Source organism: Taudactylus pleione, unplaced genomic scaffold (assembly GCF_031769625.1).
Source record: "Taudactylus pleione unplaced genomic scaffold, aTauple2 ptg000333l, whole genome shotgun sequence".
Classification (NCBI taxonomy): domain Eukaryota; kingdom Metazoa; phylum Chordata; class Amphibia; order Anura; family Myobatrachidae; genus Taudactylus; species Taudactylus pleione.
The window spans coordinates 8,126,540-8,150,403 of NW_028284734.1; the positions used below are offsets into that span (position 1 = coordinate 8,126,540).

General features: G+C 48.4%; 1 protein-coding gene across 2 annotated transcripts in view; it reads right to left on the reverse strand.

Moving 5' to 3' along the window:
• The window catches only part of BDP1 (BDP1 general transcription factor IIIB subunit), a 184,713-nt gene that overhangs the window by 76,905 nt on the left and 83,944 nt on the right, over positions 1 to 23,864 (reverse strand). For both annotated transcript variants that reach the window (XM_088443767.1, XM_088443766.1), the window contains 8 exons: positions 22,312 to 22,512; positions 21,008 to 21,176; positions 20,373 to 20,511; positions 20,036 to 20,109; positions 19,794 to 19,935; positions 19,556 to 19,629; positions 15,679 to 15,910; positions 13,278 to 13,450 (listed from right to left, as the gene is read on the reverse strand). In XM_088443767.1, the coding sequence (XP_088299893.1) occupies positions 13,278 to 13,450; positions 15,679 to 15,910; positions 19,556 to 19,629; positions 19,794 to 19,935; positions 20,036 to 20,109; positions 20,373 to 20,511; positions 21,008 to 21,176; positions 22,312 to 22,512 (1,204 nt within the window). The remainder of the gene's footprint in view (positions 1 to 13,277; positions 13,451 to 15,678; positions 15,911 to 19,555; positions 19,630 to 19,793; positions 19,936 to 20,035; positions 20,110 to 20,372; positions 20,512 to 21,007; positions 21,177 to 22,311; positions 22,513 to 23,864) is intronic.

A 23,864-nucleotide genomic window follows, 5' to 3' on the forward strand; every position in this document is an offset into this window, starting at 1 on the left:
TTTTATTTAAATACTTTATAAAGGTCAGTCTACATGTATATTTTATATATAATAATGAATAGGTGTTATATACATTTGTTCAGTGTGCTTTTAGTGTGTGTTTAATTCCCTGCTGACCGGGATCTAATTAGTTAATTATATAATTGAGACCAGTCTAACTTTAGATTGAAATTACTAATTACTCCTGATTGGCTACTCAGGGTTTCTAAGGGAGAGATGGTCACAGGGACTACGGCTCTTGAAGAAATGGCTTACTGCCGAAAAACGCGTCAGCCACACACCTCCAGTGATGTCAGAGGAAGTATTGCCACACCATCAAGCTCCCAGAGCTATCCGCACAAGTCTTGCTGCATTATCAGACCCCAAGCTCTATTCATTAAATCACTGCTGCACCTGCTACAGTCACGATGCTGAACATCGTCTACTGGGTTATTCCATACTTCGGCAGCACTATGCTGCACATGAAGACTGCCACAGCCGCCCACTCTAAACCCACCCGCACCGGTCTGAACCACACGACTGATGACAGAGGTCGAGCAGCTGCAAGCTCAGTGAGTACCGCAGTAATAGACGGCTACGGCCGCTCCTTTACATATTGGCCTTATTTATTTGACTTTATGATTGCTGGCGGAGGTCTGATACTCGCAGGTTCAGTAAATACCATTTTTATCCCAGGCAGGATTGAGGTCCACTGCCTGCGATTGCGACTTTAACAAAAATACATTTTATAACTTGTGATATTGCCTAATGTTTAACAGGTTATTGGAAAAACCACGGTGCAACTGCAGTTAAAAACAAGAGATATGGTAAGAACTTACCTTTGTTATCTCTGTTTCTACGAAGTCCATAGGGTCCACAGGGTTGACCTTGGGGTATAGGTTGGGAACCAAATCCGGGCACCACGCAGTTAAAGCTTTTAGCTCCCAGGATGCACTGGGTCCACTCTCCCTATAACCCCACCCCCAAGCCAGAGGCACCTCAGTTTGTAAGTAGCCAAAGGCCGGAGGAGGAGAGAAAAAGAGAGAGAAAACTGGAACACTCAATAACCATACTCACCGAAATGGGAGACGGAAAACCGGTGACCAGCCACACAGCCCATATGAAGCCAGGTGCGTCAGGGCGGGCGCCCTGTGGACCCTATGGACTTCGTAGAAACAGAGATAACAAAGGTAAGTTCTTACCATATCTCTTGTTTTCTACTTCAGGGTCCATAGGGGGTCCACAGGGTTGACCTTGGGGATGTCCCAAAGCAGTTCAACCAAGGGTGGGGACGCTCCTGTGCTGAGAGGAGAATCCGTCGCCAAAAAGGAAGCATCCTGAGAGGCAAAGGAAACCAATGCCTAGAACCTTAAAAAGGTGTGGACAGAAGACCACGTGGCCACCTAGTAAGGCAAAACAGCCGAGGCGCCACAGCGAGCCGCACACGAGGGTCACATGGCCCGAGAAAAAACAAGCATCAACAACAGGAAGGCCTACCCATGGGTAGGCCCCTGAGGAAGACCTACGAGGCCATCCAAGTCAACATTTGGTTATAGGCCGGCCATCCTTTCCTGTGAAAACCAGAAATCTCAGACCACCAATAAGGAGTCCGATTTCCGTAAGGAACCTGAACGGATCACATAAATCCAAAGAGGCCAGACCACCGTCAATGAGGCCACACCAGCCGAGAGGACTGGGGACAGAATGGCCGTACCATAAGTTCCAGAATAATATGGAACCTGAAAACCACTAAGAAGAAACACAGGGCGAGAGCAACTCCCACCCTGACATGATGCCCTCCAGAAGAGGGAGCCACATGAGAACGCTCCCAATTCAGACACTCTCCTGGTTGATATAAACACCCTGAGAGAAAGAGAGAGCCTAAGCAATAGACCATGTAATGGCTATCACAACCAGCGGTTCCATTGACTGTCCCCGGAGGTAAAGAAGAACCACTACTTACTCCCAAGGAGTCCCTGGGGAGGACAAATGGAGGCATAATCAAGAAAACACTCCAAAGGATGAACTGGATACCAGAGTGAAGCAATTCCATATCTTAACCATACTGACAGTGTAGAGATCCGCACTGTCAGGAAGACCAGGCCAAGTGTGAAACCCAAGCCAGCCGGAAGGAATGCCAGAATATCTGGAAATCCTGGACACCGGAGGATTGTATCGACAGGTACAGTACCATAAGATTTATGGCTGCCACAGTTTGTGGTAGGTCCCAGCAAAAGCTGATCCATGTGCTCTAATCATTCCAACGATGACAAAGCCAGGGAAGCCGTAAGACCACTGTAAGGACACAGTCAAAGACAAACGACCCAGGTCCAAGGCAAAACCAAGGACCCTGAGACAACAGGTCCGGGCAGTGAAGCATCAGGGATGGAGTATCGATGTAGAGACTCCGAAGATCCAAGTACCCCTGACATCTGGGGCAATCAGGAGCCACCAGCAGGAAAGCATCTCCGTCTCGATTGAAAACACTTCCAAAGACCTCGAGGAAGAAGGGAGACCGGAGAACACAGGTACACAAAGTGGAAGGACCACTTCACCGACAAAGAGTCGCTGAAGTTTGCTTCAGAATCCCCAGAGCTGAACTGTAACACCCTAGTGTGATAAAGTCAGAAGGCCATGAGGGTCACCTCAGGGGGGCCCCCCCTGCTCACCAGGAGATGAAACCTCTCTTGGGGAAGAGACTAGTCCCCGGGATGCACGTCGTGACGGCTGAGGACTCCCGCTTCCCAATGGAGAGCTCCTGAAATGAACGCTGCAGAGATGGTCGGGAGGAGACCCTCGGACTATGTCCGAATATGTGACATACCTGTCATTGCCACCCAACGAACAGTGTTGCTAAAAAGGAAGCCACTGTCCTGACCCTGTCGGACTGAACCTTTTCAGGTTCACCGGGAAACAAGAGTTATGCCAGAGTAAGTTAATTGACAGGGTGGAATCGACAGACGTCCAACTGCACTGAAAAGGATTCGGTCCAGACACTGTCCCTAGCAAATAAAACCCTGGACGAGATGGCCATAGCCACCCGGACAGGGACCGACTTGCCTCCGGAGAGAGCATCATCGTTTGAACAGTTATCCGACAGAAAAAACTCATTCCATCTGGAGATGAGCCAATTATGGAAAGGCCTGGAATGGAACTGAGCCCATTCCACCATGCATCCCAGAGTGTAAAGACATCTGTCGACTGCGCAGACAACCATGTACTCCTAATGGAAGAGAGGAGATTCCGTCTTACGCCAGAAGAATTCTCAGATTCTGAGAATCCAGCAGGGATCCTAGATGATGAATACCCAGAAAGGGATGCAGGGAGGACTTTTTCCCCGTTGATTAAACGTCTGCACCCTGAAGAAGCCAGAGTCATCCTGACCTGGCCGTAAAGTACCCCGGTGATCCCGCTAAGAGCAGGAGGCCGTCCAGGTACAGGAGCATTGGGATATACTGAACAGAAGAACTGTCAGAAAATCCAAAACGCTGGTAAACCCCTGTGGGGCTGAGGACAGTCCCAACAGGCAGAGCCCGAAAAATTGTAAGTGTTGCTGTGATACAGCAAACCTCAGCCCATGCTGAGGAAAGGTCTCTGTAAGTACCCGTAGGCACGCGTCCTGTATATCCAGTGATACCCTAAAGTCCCCAGGTTCCAAACATCGTATGATGGAGCATAGGGATTTCCTCCTGAGCCCAGGTAGCTTTAGGAACTGGTTCAGGGAATTGAGACAGAGAACAGGCCAAAGAGGACCATTCAGCCACCGCACCAGAAAGAAAACAGAACAACCAGTCCCTCACTGAGATAGTGGGGATGGCCCAATTAGCTCCGCTTACCGCAACAACTGCATAGCTTTCTGGATCTGTAAGGCCCTTGTAAAGAGGGCGTACCCTCCTACCCACGTAGCCGCGGCAACTTGACACTAATACCGGGCGAACTGAGAAAATCGGTATCTCCCAGTTGTAGGCCTGTCCCGTCAGACTGAAGAGATATCCGTAGGTTCAGAAGCAGGATCGGCTGGCAGTCCAGGCCTGCTCGGTACTGGATATGTCGGCCCTTGTAGATGCCGACAGTCTACGAAGAAACAGACCTTTAGGCTGACCGAGAGGACAAAAAAGACTTAACAGACTTAGTCTGAGGCCTTGTAGTGTGCATAGCTGAAAGCGGTAAACTTGTCGTTAGTAATACTGCCAATGTTACTACAATCTTGTCAAGGTCAGGACCAAACAATATCAACCCTAAAGATGGTATCTGCACCTCTGCATTCTCAGAGCGCAGCCATAGGGTATTACGGAGGATACAGTCGCAGCCGGAACTCTGAAAGTTAGGAGACTGGTATCCAATATAGGCATGTCCACCTATGACAACTGCATATATTACATGAGCGACCAAATACATTTGAACCCCCGACGTGTTGGAGGGGAAAAAAACGTTACAAATGCATCAACCCAATATGCAATAGTATTAACCAACCATGCTATAGCCATGGTAGGATGGGTAACAACTCCCGAAAGCAAGTATACTGATTTCAGGCAGAGTTACCACCTACGGATCCGAAGAATCCGACCACGCAGGAATGGGAGGCGTAGTAACGTCTGTAATCAGACGAGTAACACGCCCATCCCCCCCAGGAGGGGCTCGTGATGACCCTCAGGGAATTTGGGACAGGAGGCCAAACACTGTTGTAACACCTCCTATCTGGCAACAGCCAGAGTCCCGCTATGCGATCCACCCGCTAGTCAGCAACAGGTAACCCGAAGGCACGCAATACTGAGGGTGTATGATACAGGTGCAGGTCAACATTCACTCTAACCAGAATGGACCTGCTACCAGCCCTAAAGCAGGGATAATAATACCTGAAATAGGCTTCCCCCCGTGTAAGAGGGAAAGAGCCCCGAACAGTACCCAGTTCACGGCAGAGCCAACTGGGAAGTAACCACAGGGCGTCAACCACGCCAATTAGCGTTTCGTAGAAAACGACATCCACCCAGGGTGGCTGTTGTGGTAATCCCTGCAAGGGGAATGACAGACTATTGTGGCACCAGGGGGAATTCATATACTGCAAAAAACCCCTGCAGGGAGCGGTAGTCTGTGTCACAGGGGAAGAGTGCAAGAAGCTGCGAGATACCCTGAGATGAAAAGGGCAGTATGGTGAAGTAACCCCAAGTGAGGTACAACAATGGGGCCCGCCCGGCGATCCGCAATTGAGAGGATCCCGAGAAAACAAACCGCCCAAGGGGGTCGTGAAAGAGGCCGGCACCAGATGACGCCACATACAGAACCCTTTATGAGTCAAATCCTCCGCACTAACACCTGCAGCACATGACTTGCAGGATAGTAAAAATGGGTGCAGTATAACGCTCTATCTCCTGGTCAGACATATCTGACCCATCTTGGCGGAAATATTAAGCAGCACTATACTGGTCCTGACTGATGCCAAAAATAGCTGCAGGGACCCATTTTCAGCGTATGCAACACACAGTTCCATCTAAAATATGGCAACGTGCAGCACGCAACAGTATGTGACAAACCACACAAATATTAACAAGTATATAAATGTGAGGTCTCAGAACCACCCTAAGTACAGCTGTATTAGGGCAGATAAAGAAAAGGGATAGATATACACTGACAGGTGAGAGAATAACGTACAGTCAGCACTAGCATAAGTCACATACAATGCAGATATATACATATATACATAAACATGTCATATAATATACTGCACTATTACACTGCATTCAACTGCCCAGATTCAGTGTCTGGGAAGGCTACAGCGCTGTGTACACTGACCTGATGGTGAGGTACGCAGGGGGACTGGACTCACTGCCATCCTGAGAGATTTCTGCTGCACCACAGAGATAAAATGGCCGCTGGAGACCTCAGAGGAAGCGTGGCCCGCGGAGGAAGCAGCTCAGCGACGCCAGACTATGGATACTGAAAGGCGCGCTGAGCTGAGGGGAGGAGCCGCTGTAACAGGGAAGGCTGCCTCCCCTGGCCGGCTATTAACCCCCGGGACGCCGGCTCCCTGCACCGATCGTTAAGTCCCTGGTGGTCTAGTGGACACACGGGGTATGGGGGGCCCGCCGCCACTGCCGGCGCCTCCGGTCTGTCCCCTGAGACCGGAGGCACAGGACTGCATTTGAAATGCGCGGATCACCGCAAGCGGTGATCCGCGACCTTACCTGCTCCCCGTGGATCCGGCAGCAGTCCTGGGCGCCCGCAGAGTCCGGCTAGTACAGACTCTGGGGTCCCGCTGAGATCCCCAGATCTGTACTGGCGTCTCAGCGCCAGCGGGGTGACGGAGCGGCAGCTTAGACGTCCTATGGACAGTCCGACGCTGCCGCTCTGAAGAGTCCAAAGTCCATAAAAAAACTTTGTCCCTAAAAAAAAAAAAAAATAAGCTTAGGGGCTGCTAATCAGCTCCCCCTGCGCTAACGGTGACCCGACTCCGGCCGGGCACCAACTTAAACTGAGGTGCCTCTGGCTTGGGGGTGGGGTTATAGGGACAGTGGACCCAGTGCATCCTGGGAGCTAAAAGCTTTAACTGCGTGGTGCCCGGATTTGGTTCCCAACCTATACCCCAAGGTCAACCCTGTGGACCCCCTATGGACCCTGAAGTAGAAAGAACCGGGAATACACCACCCTTGTTTGGAGATTTCTTACATTTTTGGAGTGACTTCGACTTATTTAAAGTAGCAAGTTTTAGCGTTTGGCCAAACTCAGTCAAATACATCCAATACCTTTTGAGCAACAGGTGATTCTAAACCAGTGTGGATTACAAAATATTGCTCCATTGTCCCAACAGGAAAACCTGAATTGATACTCTGGTTGCAATAACTTGCTATTTTGTGTCAAAAGCAGCAGCTTAAATAGTGTGTTCAGACAGCTCGGTCAATGTTTTATATTGTCCTTGTATCGTTTTATTTTCAAATTTTCTATGTATTGAAGTATTTGTATTTCATATACCTCAAGTCTGTCGGGAGAATTATTAAACCATTCATTATTCAACTGTGGTTCTTGTAGTGTCACAGCACTCCTACTGTGTAGTTGGTTAGTTGGAATGAAAATCCGGTAATCTTGAGAGCAAATTACAATCAGTAATATGCTTCCAAACAACGGAAAACACGAAAAAATATGAGATCTGGAAAGAACTTACCTTTGTTATCTCTATTTATACGAAGTCCATAGGGTTCCACAGGATACCTTGGGGTATAGGTGATGACATCAGGCATCAGGCACCATAGAGTTAAGTTTTCAGCCTCCAAGGATGCATCAGGGTCCCCCTCCTACACTCCGCCCCCGAGCCAAGGCATCTCAGTTACGTACCAAGCCATAGGCTGGAGGAGGAGCAGGAAGAGAGAGAAGAAAGATCTGGACACACACAAGAATCACATTCTCACCAGAGGGAGACGGAAAAACCGGTGACCAGAGTAAAGCCCATCTGCAGCACAGGTGTGACAGGGCGGGAGTCCTGTGGAACCCTATGGACTTCATAGAAATAGAGATAACAAAGGTAAGTTCTTACCATATCTCATATTTTCTACATCAGGGTCCATAGGGTATCCACAGGATACCTTGGGGATGTCCCAAAGCAGTATCCTTTAAGGGTGGGGACGCTCCTGTACTGAAAGGAGAATCCGCCGCCCGAAGGAAGCATCCTGAGAGGCAAAGGTGTCAAAAGCGTAATACCTCACAAAGGTATGGACAGAGGACAACGTGGCAGGCTTGCAGATCTGGACTGCAGAGGCACCACGTCGAGCTGCCCACAAAGGACCCACAGACCTAGTGGAACGAGCCCTCACAGAGGATGGAACCGGAAGGCCTTCATGAAGATAAGCTTCTGAAATTGCCATACGAATCCAACCTGCCAAAGTTTGCTTTGAAGCAGGCCAACCCTTTTTACGGAAGCCATAGAAGACAAACAAGGCATCCGACTTCCTAAAAGAAGAAGTGCGGTCAACATAAATCCTTAAGGCACGCACAACATCCAAAGTGGCCTCACCCACTGAAAGATCAGGTGAATTGAAACCACTTTAGGAAGGGATCCAGGACGAGTGCGCAGCACCGCCCTGTTCCTATGAAAAATCAGAAAAGGGGGTCTACAGGAGAGAGCCCCTAAGTCAGAAACACGTCTGGCCGAAGCAATGGCCAGAAGGAATACTGTTTTAGCTGTAAGCCATTTAAGGTTCACTGAGCCCAGTGGTTCGAACGGCGGTCCCTGGAGAGCTCTCAGGACCACAGCCAAATCCCAAGGAGCCACCGGTGGAACAAAAGGTGGCTGAATGCGAAGAATACCTTGCATAAAGGTGCGCACATCAGGGAGTGCAGCAATCCTACGATGGAATCAGACTGACAGGGCAGACACATGCACCTTCAGGGAAGCAAGGCGAAGCCCATGGTCTCTAGGCCAGCCTGTAGGAAAGCCAACACTCTAGACAGGCAGAACTCCCGAGGGGCATAACCTCTAGGTCGACACCACTGGAAGAACGTATGCCACACACGATGGTATATTCTTGCAGAGGATGGCTTCCGAGCTCTTAGCATGGTTTGCACCACAGAGCCGGAAAACCCTCTGGACCTTAACATGGCCGTCTCAACAGCCACGCCGTCAAAGACAACCGAGTCAGGTCCGGGTGAAGACAAGGACCCTGTGACAGCAGGTCCGGCCGCAGTGGTAACGCAGAGGAACGTCCACTGACAGACTCTGGAGGTCCGAGAACCAGTGCCGCCTGGGCCACTCGGGAGCTATCAACAGGAGCGTACCTCCTTCCTGTTTGAATTTCCGGATTACCCACGGAAGAAGGGAAAATGGAGGAAAGAGGTAGGCAAACTGGAACGTCCACTGGACGGACAGAGCATCCACCAGAGACGCCTTTTCGTCTCTTGTTCGAGACCCATACACCGGCAACTTGTTGTTGTGCCGGGACGCCATGAGGTCTATCTCTGGAAGACCCCACCTGTCCACCAGAAGTTGAAAGACGTCCTGGTGCAAAGACCATTCTCCCGGATGTACTTCCTGCCGGCTGAGAAAATCTGCTTCCCAGTTGAGGACTCCCGGGATGAACACCGCTGATATAGCCGGGAGATTGCGCTCCGCCCAGAACAGGATGCGGGACACTTCTGCGAGTGCCACCTGACTTCGGGTTCCCCCTTGTCGATTTATGTAGGCCACGGTGGTGGCGTTGTCTGACTGGACCTGCACGGGGTGACTTTGGAGAACCCGATGTGCCTGCTGGAGAGCATTGAACACCGAGTTCCAAGATGTTTATTGGAAGCTCCTTTTCTGCCTGAGCCACCTGCCCTGGAACAAGTGTGGACCCGTGACCGCTTCCCAGCCCCGGAGATTGGCGTCCGTTGTTAACAGGACCCAGTACGCCACCCAAAATGGGCGACCCTTGTTGACCCTCGTCTGCAACCACCAGGCTAGAGACAGGCGAACCCCCGGAGTGAGCACCATCGTCTGGGACTTTAGACTCTGAGGCAGTCGATTCCATTTGGACAGGATCAATCGCTGCAGAGGTCTGGAGTGAAACTGGGCATATTCCATCATGTCGAATACTGACACCATGGAGCCCAGCAACCTCATCGCCGAGTGCACAGACACTCGGCGACACTGCAGACAACTGCGCACCCTCAACTGCAAAGCAGAGATCTTTTCCTCTGTCACAAAGATCCGCTGTTGCCTGGAGTCCAACAAGGCCCCGAGGTGCAGGATGCCAGTTTATCAACCAGCCGTGACGCTGCAGCACTGCAATCGTCAGGTCCAGATGGCGTAGAAGGAGCTCTGGAGACCCTGCCAACAACAGAAGGTCGTTCAGATACGGTAACATTCGGACTCCTTGCGTCCGCAGGTGAGCCGCCATGACCTTGGTGAACACTCGTGGAGCTGTCGCCAGTCCAAAAGGCAGCGCCCGGAACTGGAAATGTTCGTTGCGGATTGCAAACCTGAGGTATTGCTGATGGCGCAAAAGAATAGGGACATGCAGGTAAGCGTCCTGAATGTCCAATGACACCATGTAATCCCCAGGTTCCAGCGCCAGAATAATGGACCGAAGGGTCTCCATCCGAAACCGAGGCACCCTCAAGGACTTGTTGAGGGCCTTGAGGTTGAGTTTTGGATGGTAAGACCCATTGGGTTTCTGCACCAAAAACAGATTGGAATAGAAACCCTGGCCCCTCTGGGAGAATGGAACAGGTACTATAACTCCAGCCTGGAGCATAGTGTTGAAAACCTTCCGCAGTTCCAAGGCTTTGTTTCGGTCTAGTGGAAGGCCTGTGGTGAAGAACCGGGATGGAGGCCTGTGCCGAAAGGAGAGGGCATACCCATGAGAAACCACCTTGTGAACCCAGGTGTCCGTCGTAGTTATCGACCAACACTGGGCGAACTGAAGCAGGCGGCCTCCCACTTTGGGATCCCCCAAAGGGAGGCCCAGACCTTCAGGCCGCAGACTTTCTTGGGCCCAGCCTGTCGGGGAAAAAGACGGTACTTTAGGCCTACCCTGGGCCCTGTAAGGCCGAAAGGACGACGTACCAGAACTTGAAGGGACCGTAGCAGACGGGAGACAAGCAGATTTGGCTGCTGCAAGCGTAGCTACAGTTTTGTCCAGATCCGGACCAAATAGGACTTCTCCATTAAAAAGCAAACCTTCTAAGCCCTTTTTGGAATCAGCGTCCGCTTTCCAAGATCGCAACCATAAGGTGCAACGAGCAGCAACAGCTGCAGAAGAAATCCTAGAGGTGAGGATACTGATATCCAAGGCCGCTTCATTGATGTAAGTGGCCGAATCCCGGAGATTGCCCACCAACTCGGCCTGTTCAGCCGAAGAGTCCAAAGACGCCTCCAAACTATCAGCCCAGCGCTCCATAGCTCTGACTACCCAACACACGGCCATAGCCGGTCTGGACGCCCCCCCCCCTGCAAGGGAATAAATGGACTTTAGGCAGATTTCCAGCTTGCGGTCCGTAGCATCCTTCAAGGAGGACATGGAAGGCATGGGCAAAGTGGCACTTCTGACTAGGCGTGTCACATGAGAATCCATCTGCGGAGGGGATTCCCACTTAGAAAAATAATTGTCAGCAAACGGAGAAGCCACGGCTAAGCGCCTCTGAGGCTGATACCGTTTTCCGGGGTGTTTCCACGCCTCCTCTAAATGGTCTACTAACTGACCAGAAAGAGGAAACACTGTGGCGTCACCCTTAATATCCTTGAAAAAGGCATATTTGGATTTTGACACCGGAGGATCATCATCCTCAATAACTAAAGCCGTGCGGACTGCCCGAATAAGGCCAGGAATAAATACCTTTGACTTAGCATCCGACTCTTTAGTACGGAGAGGTTCCTGGTCAGATAGATCCAGAATCTCCCCATCATTGGACGTCACGTCATCATCCTCATAAGGAGCAGACAGATACGCCACAGGCCGCTTATGTGGCCGCAACACAGACTCCCCTTGTAAAACATCCGACAAATGCTGTACTGAAGTTGTCAGAGAATTAACTCATGCAGGCTCCTGTGAAACCTGGGGAGGGGAAATAGGGAGACTGTGGGGTAACATCAGTTGTCTCGGGAAACCCTGCATGGGTGACGACACCACTGACTGCTGGGATAATCCCATCTGGGAAAACGCAGGTGGCGAAGCTAACTGGCCCACTAGAGTTGTAAGCGCCTTAGCGATACAAGCCCAGGGAGGTTCCTGTACCAGTGCCGTGACAGTAATTGGCCGCGCCAATAAATAACACTGCCAACATAGCTCCTCCGCTTTACCCTCCCCCCTTCGCTATTGGTACATTGCCCCTCTCACTGATACCTGTTAGTATAGTGGGAGAACCACCCTGCAATCACAGCACCGCAAGGGCTTTAGCAGAGTAAGAGCAGGGACAGTAAAATGGCTGACAGTAGAAAGTGAAAGTACAGGCAGCAGACGCTAGCAGAAGTCACATACGATGCAGAAGAAATTAATCCCTGCACTATCAGCGCTGTTTCTCAACTACACAGACACAGAGTCTGGTAGGACACAGCGCTGCATACACTGACCTTAAGCCAACGGAGGAGAGGTATGCCGGGAGACCCAGACCGCGATGCCACCGATCAGCAGCTTTCAGCAGCGTTCACCATGCTTTGCAAAGATGGCCACCGAGGAACAGAGAGGAGGCCGGCCTGGGGGAGGAGTGCTGCCACAGGACCAAACGGCAGCGCAGAGAGGGCTGTGTGCAGCAGGGGAGGCACCGGTTGTATACAGGGAAGGCGCGCTGCCCTGGCATGCAATTAACCCCTGGGACGCCGCAGCGCTTGCCGCTCAGCTGCGGCCCGCTGTCCCAGGGGGATAGTGGAAGCGCAGGTTAGTACCTGGCTCCACGCTGCAGCCAGTCCCCAGGGATCCCCCTGCCTGGGGACTGTAGACCATGTTCTCAGCAGGGACCCACCGCGGGACCCCCACTGCTTACCTGCTCCCCTTAGATCCGGCCATGGTCCGAAGCATCTGGGGTCACCACTAGCCGTGACCCCAGACACTTACCAGCATCCCCGGATCAGTACCGGCGTTCTGGTACCGGCGGGGTGTAGGGGAGACCGCATGGACGTCGGCATTGACTGGCCATGCTGTACTCCCAGATGTGCAGCCCCAGCTGCCTTCAAAGAAACTTCAGGGGCTATTCTTAGCCCCCCTCTAAACAGGTGCTCCGACTCCGAGCCGGGCACCAACGAAACTGGGATGCCTTGGCTCGGGGGCGGGATGTAGGAGGGGGACCCTGATGCATCCTGGGAGGCTGAAAACTTAACTCTATGGTGCCCAATGCCTGACGTTATTACCTATACCCCAAGGTATCCTGTGGCTAACCTATGGACCCTGATGTAGAAAAGCCATTCAGGCAAGTTGGTTAAATCTGTTTGATTTAAACAACTTGTCTGAACAACAGCATTCGCTTGTTTTCCGGTGTTTGGGAGCAAATTGCTGATTGTCATTTGCTCCCATGCTTTACCGGGTTTTCATTCCAACCAACCGGTATGATGGTTGTAGGAAAGTTGGTCTGGAGTATGGTCAGATTTACTCCAATAAAAGGACTTACAGTACAAAGCACGATATCATATGTACTATACAATGATAAACTGTTTTAGTCCAGTAAGTTATTATATATCACATTGTGAATATGCTTACTGCTGCCATCAGTGGAGGTGAACAAATATTAAATCCCTTTGTGACCTGAATTATTATTATTATTATTATTATTATTGGTTCAGCCAATCTGTGTATTCAAGCAAGCACTTTAAACAGAGCAAACAGATTTCCCAAAAATCTTACTTGATATCTAACATTCCAGAGTTGACAGAGGCAGCATCTGATCCCACTGGCTGTGCAAGGGGAGCCCCTGAGCCAAAATCTTTCTGAATGGGACAAGGAACTGGAACAGGGACAGAAGAGTCATGTCTGTGGCTTTCAACTTCTGAGGACACGTCCATTTCTTCTCTGTCAAACTAAAAACAATAAAAATGAGATAGATATATATATCTATCAAGCATGGTGTCAACAGTGTTTGGGAATGGGAGTAGAGAGGAGGCCTTGGTGAAGAGCCCAGGACAGGAACCAGCCCAAGGGTGGGGGGTGGAGTGAACAGGGAAAGGCTCCACCCCGTCTGGCCAACCCCAGGGACCTGCCGTCTAATAATGGCACCCCAGTTGCAGCAGTGTCCCTGGTGGTCTAGTGGTATCACAGAAACAACTGTTTGCCCCTACCAGGAGTAAGCGCCACCTATTCACCCCCCCACCCCCACCCCACCACCAGCGGCATTAGCTGCTATGAAGTCAGCAGATCCCTTACGCCTGTGTGAGAAGGTACCCGGTGACACCGACTACGTTGTCAACGTGTTGGCCACCGAAGGAGAGTGATGGAGCGGTCAGTGGTAACGTGTATAATGCTCATAGCTGATAGCCCAGTGTCTTGTTAAAAAAAAAAAAAAAAAAAGAAGTTAACAGGGGCTGCAGTCCCTAAATAACGTGCCCTCTTCCTTGAGGCACCAAAAAGAACTGGCTTCCCAGGATTCAGGCAGGTTATAGGGCGAGTAGGAGCCTGCCCTCCCAAAAAAGTGCCCAGATCTCCTACAGCTCCACTGTACCCACAGTCCCAGTGCCCCCCTTGGATGACAGAAATATATATTCACCAATAAAAGTCTAATCACAAGACTAATAAATCGTTCCTTGAGAACAGTGCACTGTTATACATTAATGTGTTACTCAGGGCCGGCCCGAGGCCAATTCTTTAGGTAAGTGGATATTTTTTATTTTTTTGGCGCCCCCAGGGGGCAACGTTGCGCACGCCGAAAGCACGCGACCGAAATAGATAAGGGGGCAGGGTATCGTGGAAAAAGCCATACACATACCTAAAGCATGTTCAAATATGCAACTTCATAGCTACACAAATGCCTTGTATTGTCTCTCCCCCACTCTGGGCCTGATTCAGACCCACTCGCGAGCGGCTGTCCGCTCGCAAGTGGGTCGATGTTATGCACTGAGCATGTGCACGACGGAGGGAGCTCCGTCGTGCACATGCGCCAGACGCGACGAGCGAAGGAAAGTCCTTCGCTCGTTGTGTCCGATCAAAGGGGGCGTGCTGTCAATGTTGATTGACAGCACGCCCCCTTTGGTGGGCGTGCCGGGGGCGTGCCTCCCTGACGGGGGCGTTCCCACGGGAACGCCTCCCGTCAGAAGCCGGCCCACTGACATCACTAGTGATGTCAGTGGGAGTGATTTTGGCTCTGATAGAGCCAAAATCACTCCGGAGCTTGCGGTTGAAAACCTCAACCGCAGGCTCCGGCTCGCAATTTCGATGGTCGCGGCCATCACAAAGCACGCTCGTATAGCCTGTGGGTGGTGACCCACAGCTATACGAGCGTCCAGGAGGACGCTCCATGAAAATGGAGCCCGGCCCTCATTCAGAGCGTGCGCTCTGCTCAGAGCGTACGGCTCTGAATGAGGGCCTCTGTCCGCTATTGTTCTCTCGCCCTCCATGCATTGCATTGTTCTCCCCCCTCTATGTCTTATGTTGGTCTCCCCCATGTCTCAATTTGTCTTCTCCCCCACCAAACCTTGTATTGTACCTCCCATGCATTTGTTATTGTTCTCTCCCCCCATTTTATATTGTCATTTACCCCACCTCCATGTCTTGTATTGTGTCCCCCCGTACCATGTATTGCTCTTGCCCCCCCGTCTTATATTGTTCTTCCCCATGTCTCATATTGCCCTCTGTCCTCTTCATACCTGTAATGCCCTTTCCCTCCTAATGTCTTCCCATCACTCCAGACAATTTATCACTGCCTCCAGCCCTCTCGTGCTGCTCTGTCTCAACTGCCGCTCTTCAAGGTACTGGCACAGACTGCAGAGCCGCAGCAGCTTCATGTCAGCACTTGACTTAGTGCTGCTGCCTGGGTAGTGTCCGACGGGCGCATATCTGTGCACTGTGGGAGGACCTGGAGTAGGAGGGGCTCAGTCCCAGCCACGGCACGCCGCCTAGCACTTTCACTCGCTAGACAGTGCAGACCGATGCGGCGCATGCTTGCCCTCAGGGCGGCCATCGGGACTAGTGAATAACTCACTGTCTGTGACTGCTGCGAAGCCATCCTCAGTCTGGCGTTCTAATTGGCCACGTACCCGGCATATAGGTCGGGCCAGCCCTGGTGTTACAGAAAAAGCTGTAAAAGTTTTCTAACCTCTCCAGGGTCAGCAACCTCTTCCTTGTGGCTCTGTGAGACTGCACTGGAGACATCAGGGGACTGCTCATTAATTTCTGTAGGGATGTCCTCATTAATCTCCAGCTTTTCTCTATTAACTAATGCCTTTACTTGTACGTCAGGCTTCGGCCTCTGGAATCTGCCTCTCACAAGTGGTGCAGTCTGTTTGGGGGACTCCTTATGTACATTTGGAGATATGGATTTCTCAGACCTAAAAAAATGTGTGAGTATGTAGGAAAACAAATTACTTAACAGAAACAGACACATAAAAAGTACACTATGGGGTAAATTCACCATTCAGTGGTTTGTCAAAGCAACCAATGATCGGCGGCTTTCACTGATGGATTTAAAGCGGCAACAGAAACAGAAATAAATGCTAAACCACTCTCTGCTTTAGGGGTATATTTACTAAAGTGCGGGCTTTTAGAAGTGAAAATTTTACCCATACCAACCAGATTCTAGCTATTTTCTAGAAGTGCTAGATAAATGTTAAGGAGAATCTGATTGGTTTCTATGGGCAACATCTCCACTTCTAAAAACCTGCACTTTAGTAAATATATCCCAAGTATTTATTTCTGTTGTGGCTACAAGTCCATCGGCCAAAGCTGCTGATCCTCAGCAACTTAGACAAACCGCTGAATGGTTAAGTCTACCCCCATGACCAGTTCAATAATGGACACGCAAAAGTTTTACAGAATAATACCAAACCCTACAATTTTGCTTTATTGTAATAATTTTCTAATCAATTTTTTCTGACAATCGCAGCAATAGAAGGCTCCATGTGCTGTGATTAAAAGTACCAAACAACACCATAAGTGATATGACCTTAATTTACATCTTCAATGCACAAGTTTGAGAAGTTGATCTGGGGCTGACTGCCCTATATCATCAGTATGTGACCTGTTCCACCCAAGCTACTATAGTAACGAAAATGGTATAAGGGTTTTATTTGTATTATTACGTAAACACAAGTTTATGTTTCTCTATCAGCAAGGCTGGTGGAACACCGGACTATGGGATTGTAGGTTGGGGCTGGAGCTGGCACTTAATGTAAACTATAGCTTTAAATCCTCAGGTCCTCACCCCTGCAACCCCATCATGCCAGTGTTCTTTAAGTGCCTGAGGAGTTACGCACCTATTGTTTTTGGGGCTGTGGGCAGGCCTTCTATAGCTTAAATTTTCTTTTTATTTGTTCCAGCACTCTCAACAGTGTTCATATCGGGAGTGGACAATCGGGAAGCGGACTTCCTCAGCAGAACATAGGGGCAGATGTACTAAGCCTTGGAGAAAGATAAAGTGGAGAGAAATAAAGTACCAAGCAATTTGCTCCTGTCATTTTTCAAATACAGCCTGTAACATAACAGTTAGGAGGTGATTGGCTTGTACTTTAACACTCTCCACTTTATCTCTCCCCAAGGTTTATCACATCTCCCACCCCTAGTTTCTACCAGAAGAGGTGTCTCTCCATCCGGAGGTCTTCTATTAGTTGGTTCGGAAGTGGGGCCTTCCACAGGTGGACCTCATGGCCTCTCGACACAACTTCAAAGCTCCCCTTTTGTGCGAGATCCACAAAACAGGCTACTGTGGGTTTTCCATCTAGCATATCTCTTTCCACCAACCCCAATTTTGCCTTGGGTACTCAAGCACATTAAGAATAAGTGGGTGTCGGTGAGCCTCGTGGCTCCAAACTGGCCACACAGGTTGTGGTATGCAGACATTTTCAAAGGGTCGATAGGTCCCGGGTGGAGTCTTCTACTTCGACCAGACCTGCTGCAAGGTCAGGTTCCTTACGAGGACCTTCCTCGGTTGGCTTTAACATCCTGGCTTTTGAGACCGAGCTTTTAAGGGCTAAAGGTTTTTCTCTTTCGGTGGACCGTACCATGCTGCAAGCTCGGAAACAGGTTTTGTCTCCAAATTACCACAAGGTAAGGAAGATCTACATATTGTGGTAGGAATAGAGAGGGGTCCATACCTCAAAGTTTCGCCTCTCTCATTTCATGGCCTTGCTTCAAAGGGGTTTGGAGACCAGGCTTAAGCTTTGTTCTTTAAAAGTTCTCAATTCAGCCCTATTTTTTTCCAGGGCGGTTAGCTCTTCTTTCAGAAATTCAAACCTTTTTACAGGGTGTGGTGGGTATTCAACCACTGTTTCGTTCGCCAGTAGCACCGTGGGATCTTAATCTTGTCTTATCTTCTCTCAAGAAGGCTCCATTTGAGCCTTTGGATTCAGCGGATCTTCAGTTCGTTCCTTTGAAGCTTGTACTGCTTATGGCTATTGATCTAGCTATGCTCGATATAGTCCGAGCTCTGTGGATTTACTTGGACAAGACTTCTTTTGTCCGCCTTACAGACTTTCTGTTTGTTCTTTACAACGACATACAAACGTTGTTGGGCGGCTACGAAGCAGACCATTGTGCACTGGACCCGCTTGGCTCTCACTCAAGCTTATTCGAGTGTGGGGAGACCGGCACCAGATAGGTTGTCTGCGTGTTACACAAGAGTGATGGCGACCTCCTGGGAAGTGTGACACGGGGCTTCGGCTGAACAGGTCTGTCATGCAGCTATCTGGTCCTCTGTCCACATGTTAACTTCTTGTTAACCTTTTTTTTAATGTTTTTGCCTCCAGCGATGCCCATTTTGGGCATACAGTTACCTGTTTAGGCAGTCCCTCCCTTTGGGGTGACTGTTGAATGTCCCATGGTTCAGTGTCCCACCAGCCTTGCACTTACTTTTCTCTGAAGCAGGCTGTGGAACACTGCGTTCCTTCCCTCACGTTTAGTCGTGTGGGGTTTTGATTCTTGACCGTCTTTTCTCTACTGGTTTGTTTTATGATTCTAACAGTTTCACTAGGTTTCTGCTACGCCTCTCCAGACTCTTTTAAAAAAGTACTGGCATAATGTGGTTGCAGGGGGGATGAGCTTAGGATTTAACACTATAGTTTACATTAAGTGCCAGCTCCAGCCCCAACCTACAATCTCATGGTCCCGTGTCCCACAGCCTGCTTCAGAGAAAAGGATTCAACAGTAAATGACCAAAAATCCTCTTTTAGCTGGTTTTGTTTTTGTTTGTTGCAGTTTGAATACAAAACAGGATTTTTGTGCTTATTGTTTAAATCCTTTTCAAGGATTCCATGGGGGACACTGGAGACATTGGGGCATAGTAGGGGCCGGAAGAGTCTGGGCACTAAATAGTTAAGAGGTTCACAGCACAGGCTCCTATCCCTATATACCTCACCCCCTGCCTCCACAAGTTTTTTTTAGTGCCTCAGAATTTGGGCAGTTTTAAGAGCTGCTTCAGTAGCTCAGTTAAGTTTATAGCCAAGCTCCTAAAATGGTGTCTAGCTGACTAGCGGAACACCCTTACCTGCATCCAGGCCGCTCTGGTTTGCAGACTGCTGCTCCGACTGGGAGGGATCCTCCTTGGTGACCCTGGTAACCGGGCTCCTCTGCGATCCCTTGGAGCCTGCTGAGTGAAGGCAACTGTCTCCAGTGACAGTCTTGTGACCCCAGAGTGGCCGGCATGGTGGAGCACGGGCTGTCGGCTATTACACCGAGTACAGTGTGTAGCCCGGCTCTAAAGTATAAAATAAATGGAAAAAACTTATCTAAGCTGCTAAAACAGCTCATAAAGATGTGCTTAAACAAAGTGGTCCTAAAAAAACGACTTGTGGAGGCAGGGGTGGGGTATAGAGGAGGAAGAGCCTGTGCTGTGAAGAATTAACTATTTAGTGCCCAGACTCGTCTGGCACCTATAATACCCCAATGTCTCTAGTGTCCCCCATGGATGAAGGAGATATATAGTTTGCTAATAATCACAATTTAGGCTTTTAGCATTCATTTTAACAGTGTTCTAGCCTTACTTAACTCCCGGCTCTGTTTGCTTGTCCACAGCCATGGCGTCTTCCTCTGGCGTTTTCTCATCACCCACAGCAATCTAAAAAAGCAATGTAAGAAAATATTATCTATATACATACGCACATACAGTAGCTCTGAATGACATTTCCAAAATTAAGAAAACCCAACTAATATTATCACAATGGAAACTAAAATAATCCCAGGGGTGCTCCAATAAGTTTAAATAATTGCTTAAAAGAATACTTCTCCAGCTTCTCCTGTATGATCACAAGGACTGTTCTGATGTTCCTTATCGCCTCGCTTTCCGGTAGATACTTCCTTTTTCACAGAAGCTTTGGACAAGTTTGGAACGGGTCGCTTGCAGCGCCCACGCAACATCTGCTGTCTGAAGAAGAGACATAGCACCCATTTCATGAACACTGAATTTGTTGCCATTTGTTTTTTTGTTTTAGTCTTTTATTATATAGCTGATCATCATCACTCACTTATCTTTAGGATCCAAATCCTGCTCGACTGGCTCCACATCTCCTGCAGTGGATTCTTTGGCAGTAGTGTTGTCCTGTAACGTAAGAACATGTATCATCTGCAGCTATGACCAGTCATGACCAATATCATGGCGGTTTATAGTAATAAAGCAGAACGATAGCCACAAGCATAAATCGCTTCTTTTCATGTCAAATATAAAAGGTTTGGAGAAATTCTTAAAATAGATTTTGAAAGATTACACCAATAGCAGATTTTGATCCATAGGTTTTGGAAAACTAGGCTTAAATAATTGTAATGAACACAATAATTTCTAGTATGTAACATATAAATACATACCTTGCGATCAGTAGTTGCAGGGCTAGTTTCCTCTTGTCTTGACTCCTTAGAACCAAAATCCCCAAATGCAGCAGTTACTAGAGAGGCATCTGCGGTCTGTGCTACGGGCTCCTGAACCTGACTCAGACTGTCCTGCATGCTGAAAGATAACAGAAATAATTATAAGATACTCTTAAAAATAGCAAATGATTGAAAGAAAGTAGGAAGAAGGGGTGTGCTTCGGATTAGCCTGGCTCTCAAGCCAAAACTGGACTTGGCACAGGGCAATTGTTGACCTAATTGCAGCCTTAGTTTACCTAGGTGTATTCCTGACAGGACATTTAGTAGTCAATTAATATTATCTGATCAATCTAAAACATAACTATAAACAAGTGAACACTAGAACCCAACTTCACTTGTCATGTGTGTTAGTGGCTTTGGATTTAGTTTAGTAGGGGTTCTAGCTTTCTGGGCTGAACCAATAAGAATGCAGCCTATAACATTCAGCAGAAAGCAGTGATCACACTGAAGAATATAACTATTAAAGATTTCCTTCAGTTCAGTTGAGACTTATATTAATCAATACTGACATGGAGGACCTTATACAATGCTTTTATGACATGTTTATATAGGTATTTTAAAACTTTACAATGTACCTGGATAAGTCATAAAGCCCCGAGTGGCACTCGCTTTCCTCAGTAAAGAGCACTAATGATGATTCGTCTCCAGCTGGAAGAGCTACTGACTCCACTGACAGATCAACTTCTGCAGTTTCGCTCAATGCATGTGTGTCCTCCTCTGTAGCTTCAGGTACATCACAGCTCTCTGTGTGCAAATAGAAACAAGAGCCCAAAATGATTCTATACACATTAAATCATTTTCAAAAGTGTCGATAAGGTAACATTAATATAAGTTAGTATAAAGTAAGAAGGCATTATCATCTGAATAAATGTTTTTATCAAATTATTCAAATGTAAAACATTACACACTTCATTATTAAATTTTCAGATAATTTACAGCTATGAGAACTACGAGCTATAATTCTTGGCAAATTACATTTTCCAAAGAAGGGTTTAAGAGGCAGATCTTCCTTTCCCGTCAGTCCTCGTCGGCTGCACCACTCTGCAAATACCTACACTGGCTCCCCATTACCTCCAGAATTCATTTGAAGATGCACAGCGTCACCTACAAAGCTCTCACCGGGGCCTATACTTCATTCATCTGACCCACTCATGAGATACAGTTCTGCTAAACCTATCTATTCTGCCTCTGACCACCGCTGATCACACCCGCCTCCTGCACTACTCCCAATTTATGGAATCCCTTACCCCACTTGACCAGTCTCTCCTCCATCCTTTCTAGTACTCTAACTAAAAGCCCAACTCTTCACTACAACCGGATACTATTCTCCCTGCATGTGCTACCTGTCATACACACTCCTGTCCTATTGCTTACTACTTTCTCAGATTTGCTCCCTCCATCCAGACTGTAAGAGGTGCCTCATCTCTACCTGCTGTCCCGTGTTTACACCTCCCTCATTAACCTCATATGAACTTGTTTGGTTTCTAGGTTTTTGTGTTTTGTATGATATGTAAAGCTGACTGTCCGGCAATGCACAGTTTGTAGCACCTTAGAATATACTGTAAATGATTATTTCAACTTGGATTTGTAAAAGTGATAACCATGCGGCTGGTGTGATAACCATAGAACTGGTTAATAGCAGGTTATGGGGTTATTTAGCCAGGCAAATTAGTAAATTGGGGGCACTAATTAAGCTTAGTAGTGTACTCTAGTGGCTCATTGTACAAGACTGCAGGGCACAGTTGATTTTCAGTGTAGTCTTTCATAATACTTCTCATTGGACTAAGCCTTTAACTCTTTCAATACCAGATCACAGAGTTTATATAGAAAATGTGGGGCACATCTAGGGGTGAATCATGTCTTCTAATAGGGATCGCACCTTTTGCAATGTATTTCTTTCTTCTAGATCCCTGCAGCTTATCTGTACCATCAATTTCCCCATCTTCTACTCCAGATTCTTTGGTGGTGGATTTTTTTTTATGCCGTCTTTTCTTCTCAGTCTGGACATCTTCCAGACTCTGGTCATTCGCTGTAGACTCAGGTTCAGGACTGCGTTCTTTGTTTCCTACAGGGGTTTTACCTGTACATAAAAACATTTAGACAAGGAAAAGCAGCACATTCATAGTTGGGCAGATAGAAACGTAGCACATCATACAGTAATATACATGCTCAAGAACTTTGTAAACATAACATATGGATGGAGGGTGAGACGTAACAGTCAAAGCATTTATAACTCAATAATAGACATCATAGCCTACTTACCTGCGAGAACATCTGCTGGAATGCATAATTATCTTCTTGCAGACATAGCTCAGTGACACCCACCTTGTCCCAACGATGTCATCACTTCTGGGTTTTAGATCCGGATGATGTCATGCACATGCACGGCCATCAGGCAGCTAATGATGGCATTCATTAGCGGGCACAAGCTCTGGAAAGTTATGCTCTCTGTGGCTTGATGCATGCAGCCAACTCTCTGAAAAAAAATTATTTCTCTGAAATTATCGGGGATACACTACCTGACCTTGGGGTGTAGAGGGCGCCACACCTGGGAGTTGGCACACTTTTTGTTGAGTGTGGTCCTGGTTCAGGCTTTTCTTTTCCCTCTCCTATAGGCTTGTTAAGAGGGGGAGAATTTGTGCCAACTCCCAGGTGTGGCGCCCTCTACACCCCAAGGTAAGGTAGTGTATCCCGGATAATTTCAGAGAAATATTTTTTTTTTTTCAGAGAGTTGTCTGCGTGCATCAAGCTCCGGAGAGCGTAAAGACTGAACCAGGACCACACTCAACAAAAAGTGTCTGATTTGGAGTCAGACACAGCAGCAATGATGTTGGACACAAAGGAGCGATGTTTTTCGTCTGTGCATGTGTCGGAGTCACACCACACATGCTTCTCGATTTTTTTGTAGAGACGCCTGGAGAGTTTACAACATATGGTAGTGTAGCAGGTGTGTCGCTGAAGGCGTATTTGTACAGAGACACACAGCCACTCACGTAGGCGGCCATACTCAGATGGAGACACTGCACATACGGTAATGCAGCATCTATAAATGCAGTGAGTGGGCGTCTATGGATGAGTGTAGACAAGGATAATGCTTTGTAGAGGCATTAGCATAAAGATGCAGACACGACTGCAGCAAAAGTTGAAAGTTCCGACTTCGAATCAAGTCCAGAGAGTGAACAGAACAGAGTGAAAGAAAAGGAGGGAGCTCAGCTTCCCCAGATGGATTCAGAGAAAGGGATTTGACGGCGAGTACCAACAACTATCTTTTCTCATTCATCCTATATGGAGCACTTGGCCATACCTTGGGGACATTCCAAACCTGCCCCTAGGGGAGGGTTCACGCAAAGCAGCACACTAATTGTTTTCCACCAGAAATTTGCATACAACAATAAGAATGAAACAGAAGCTCCTGTGAACAACCAATACCAA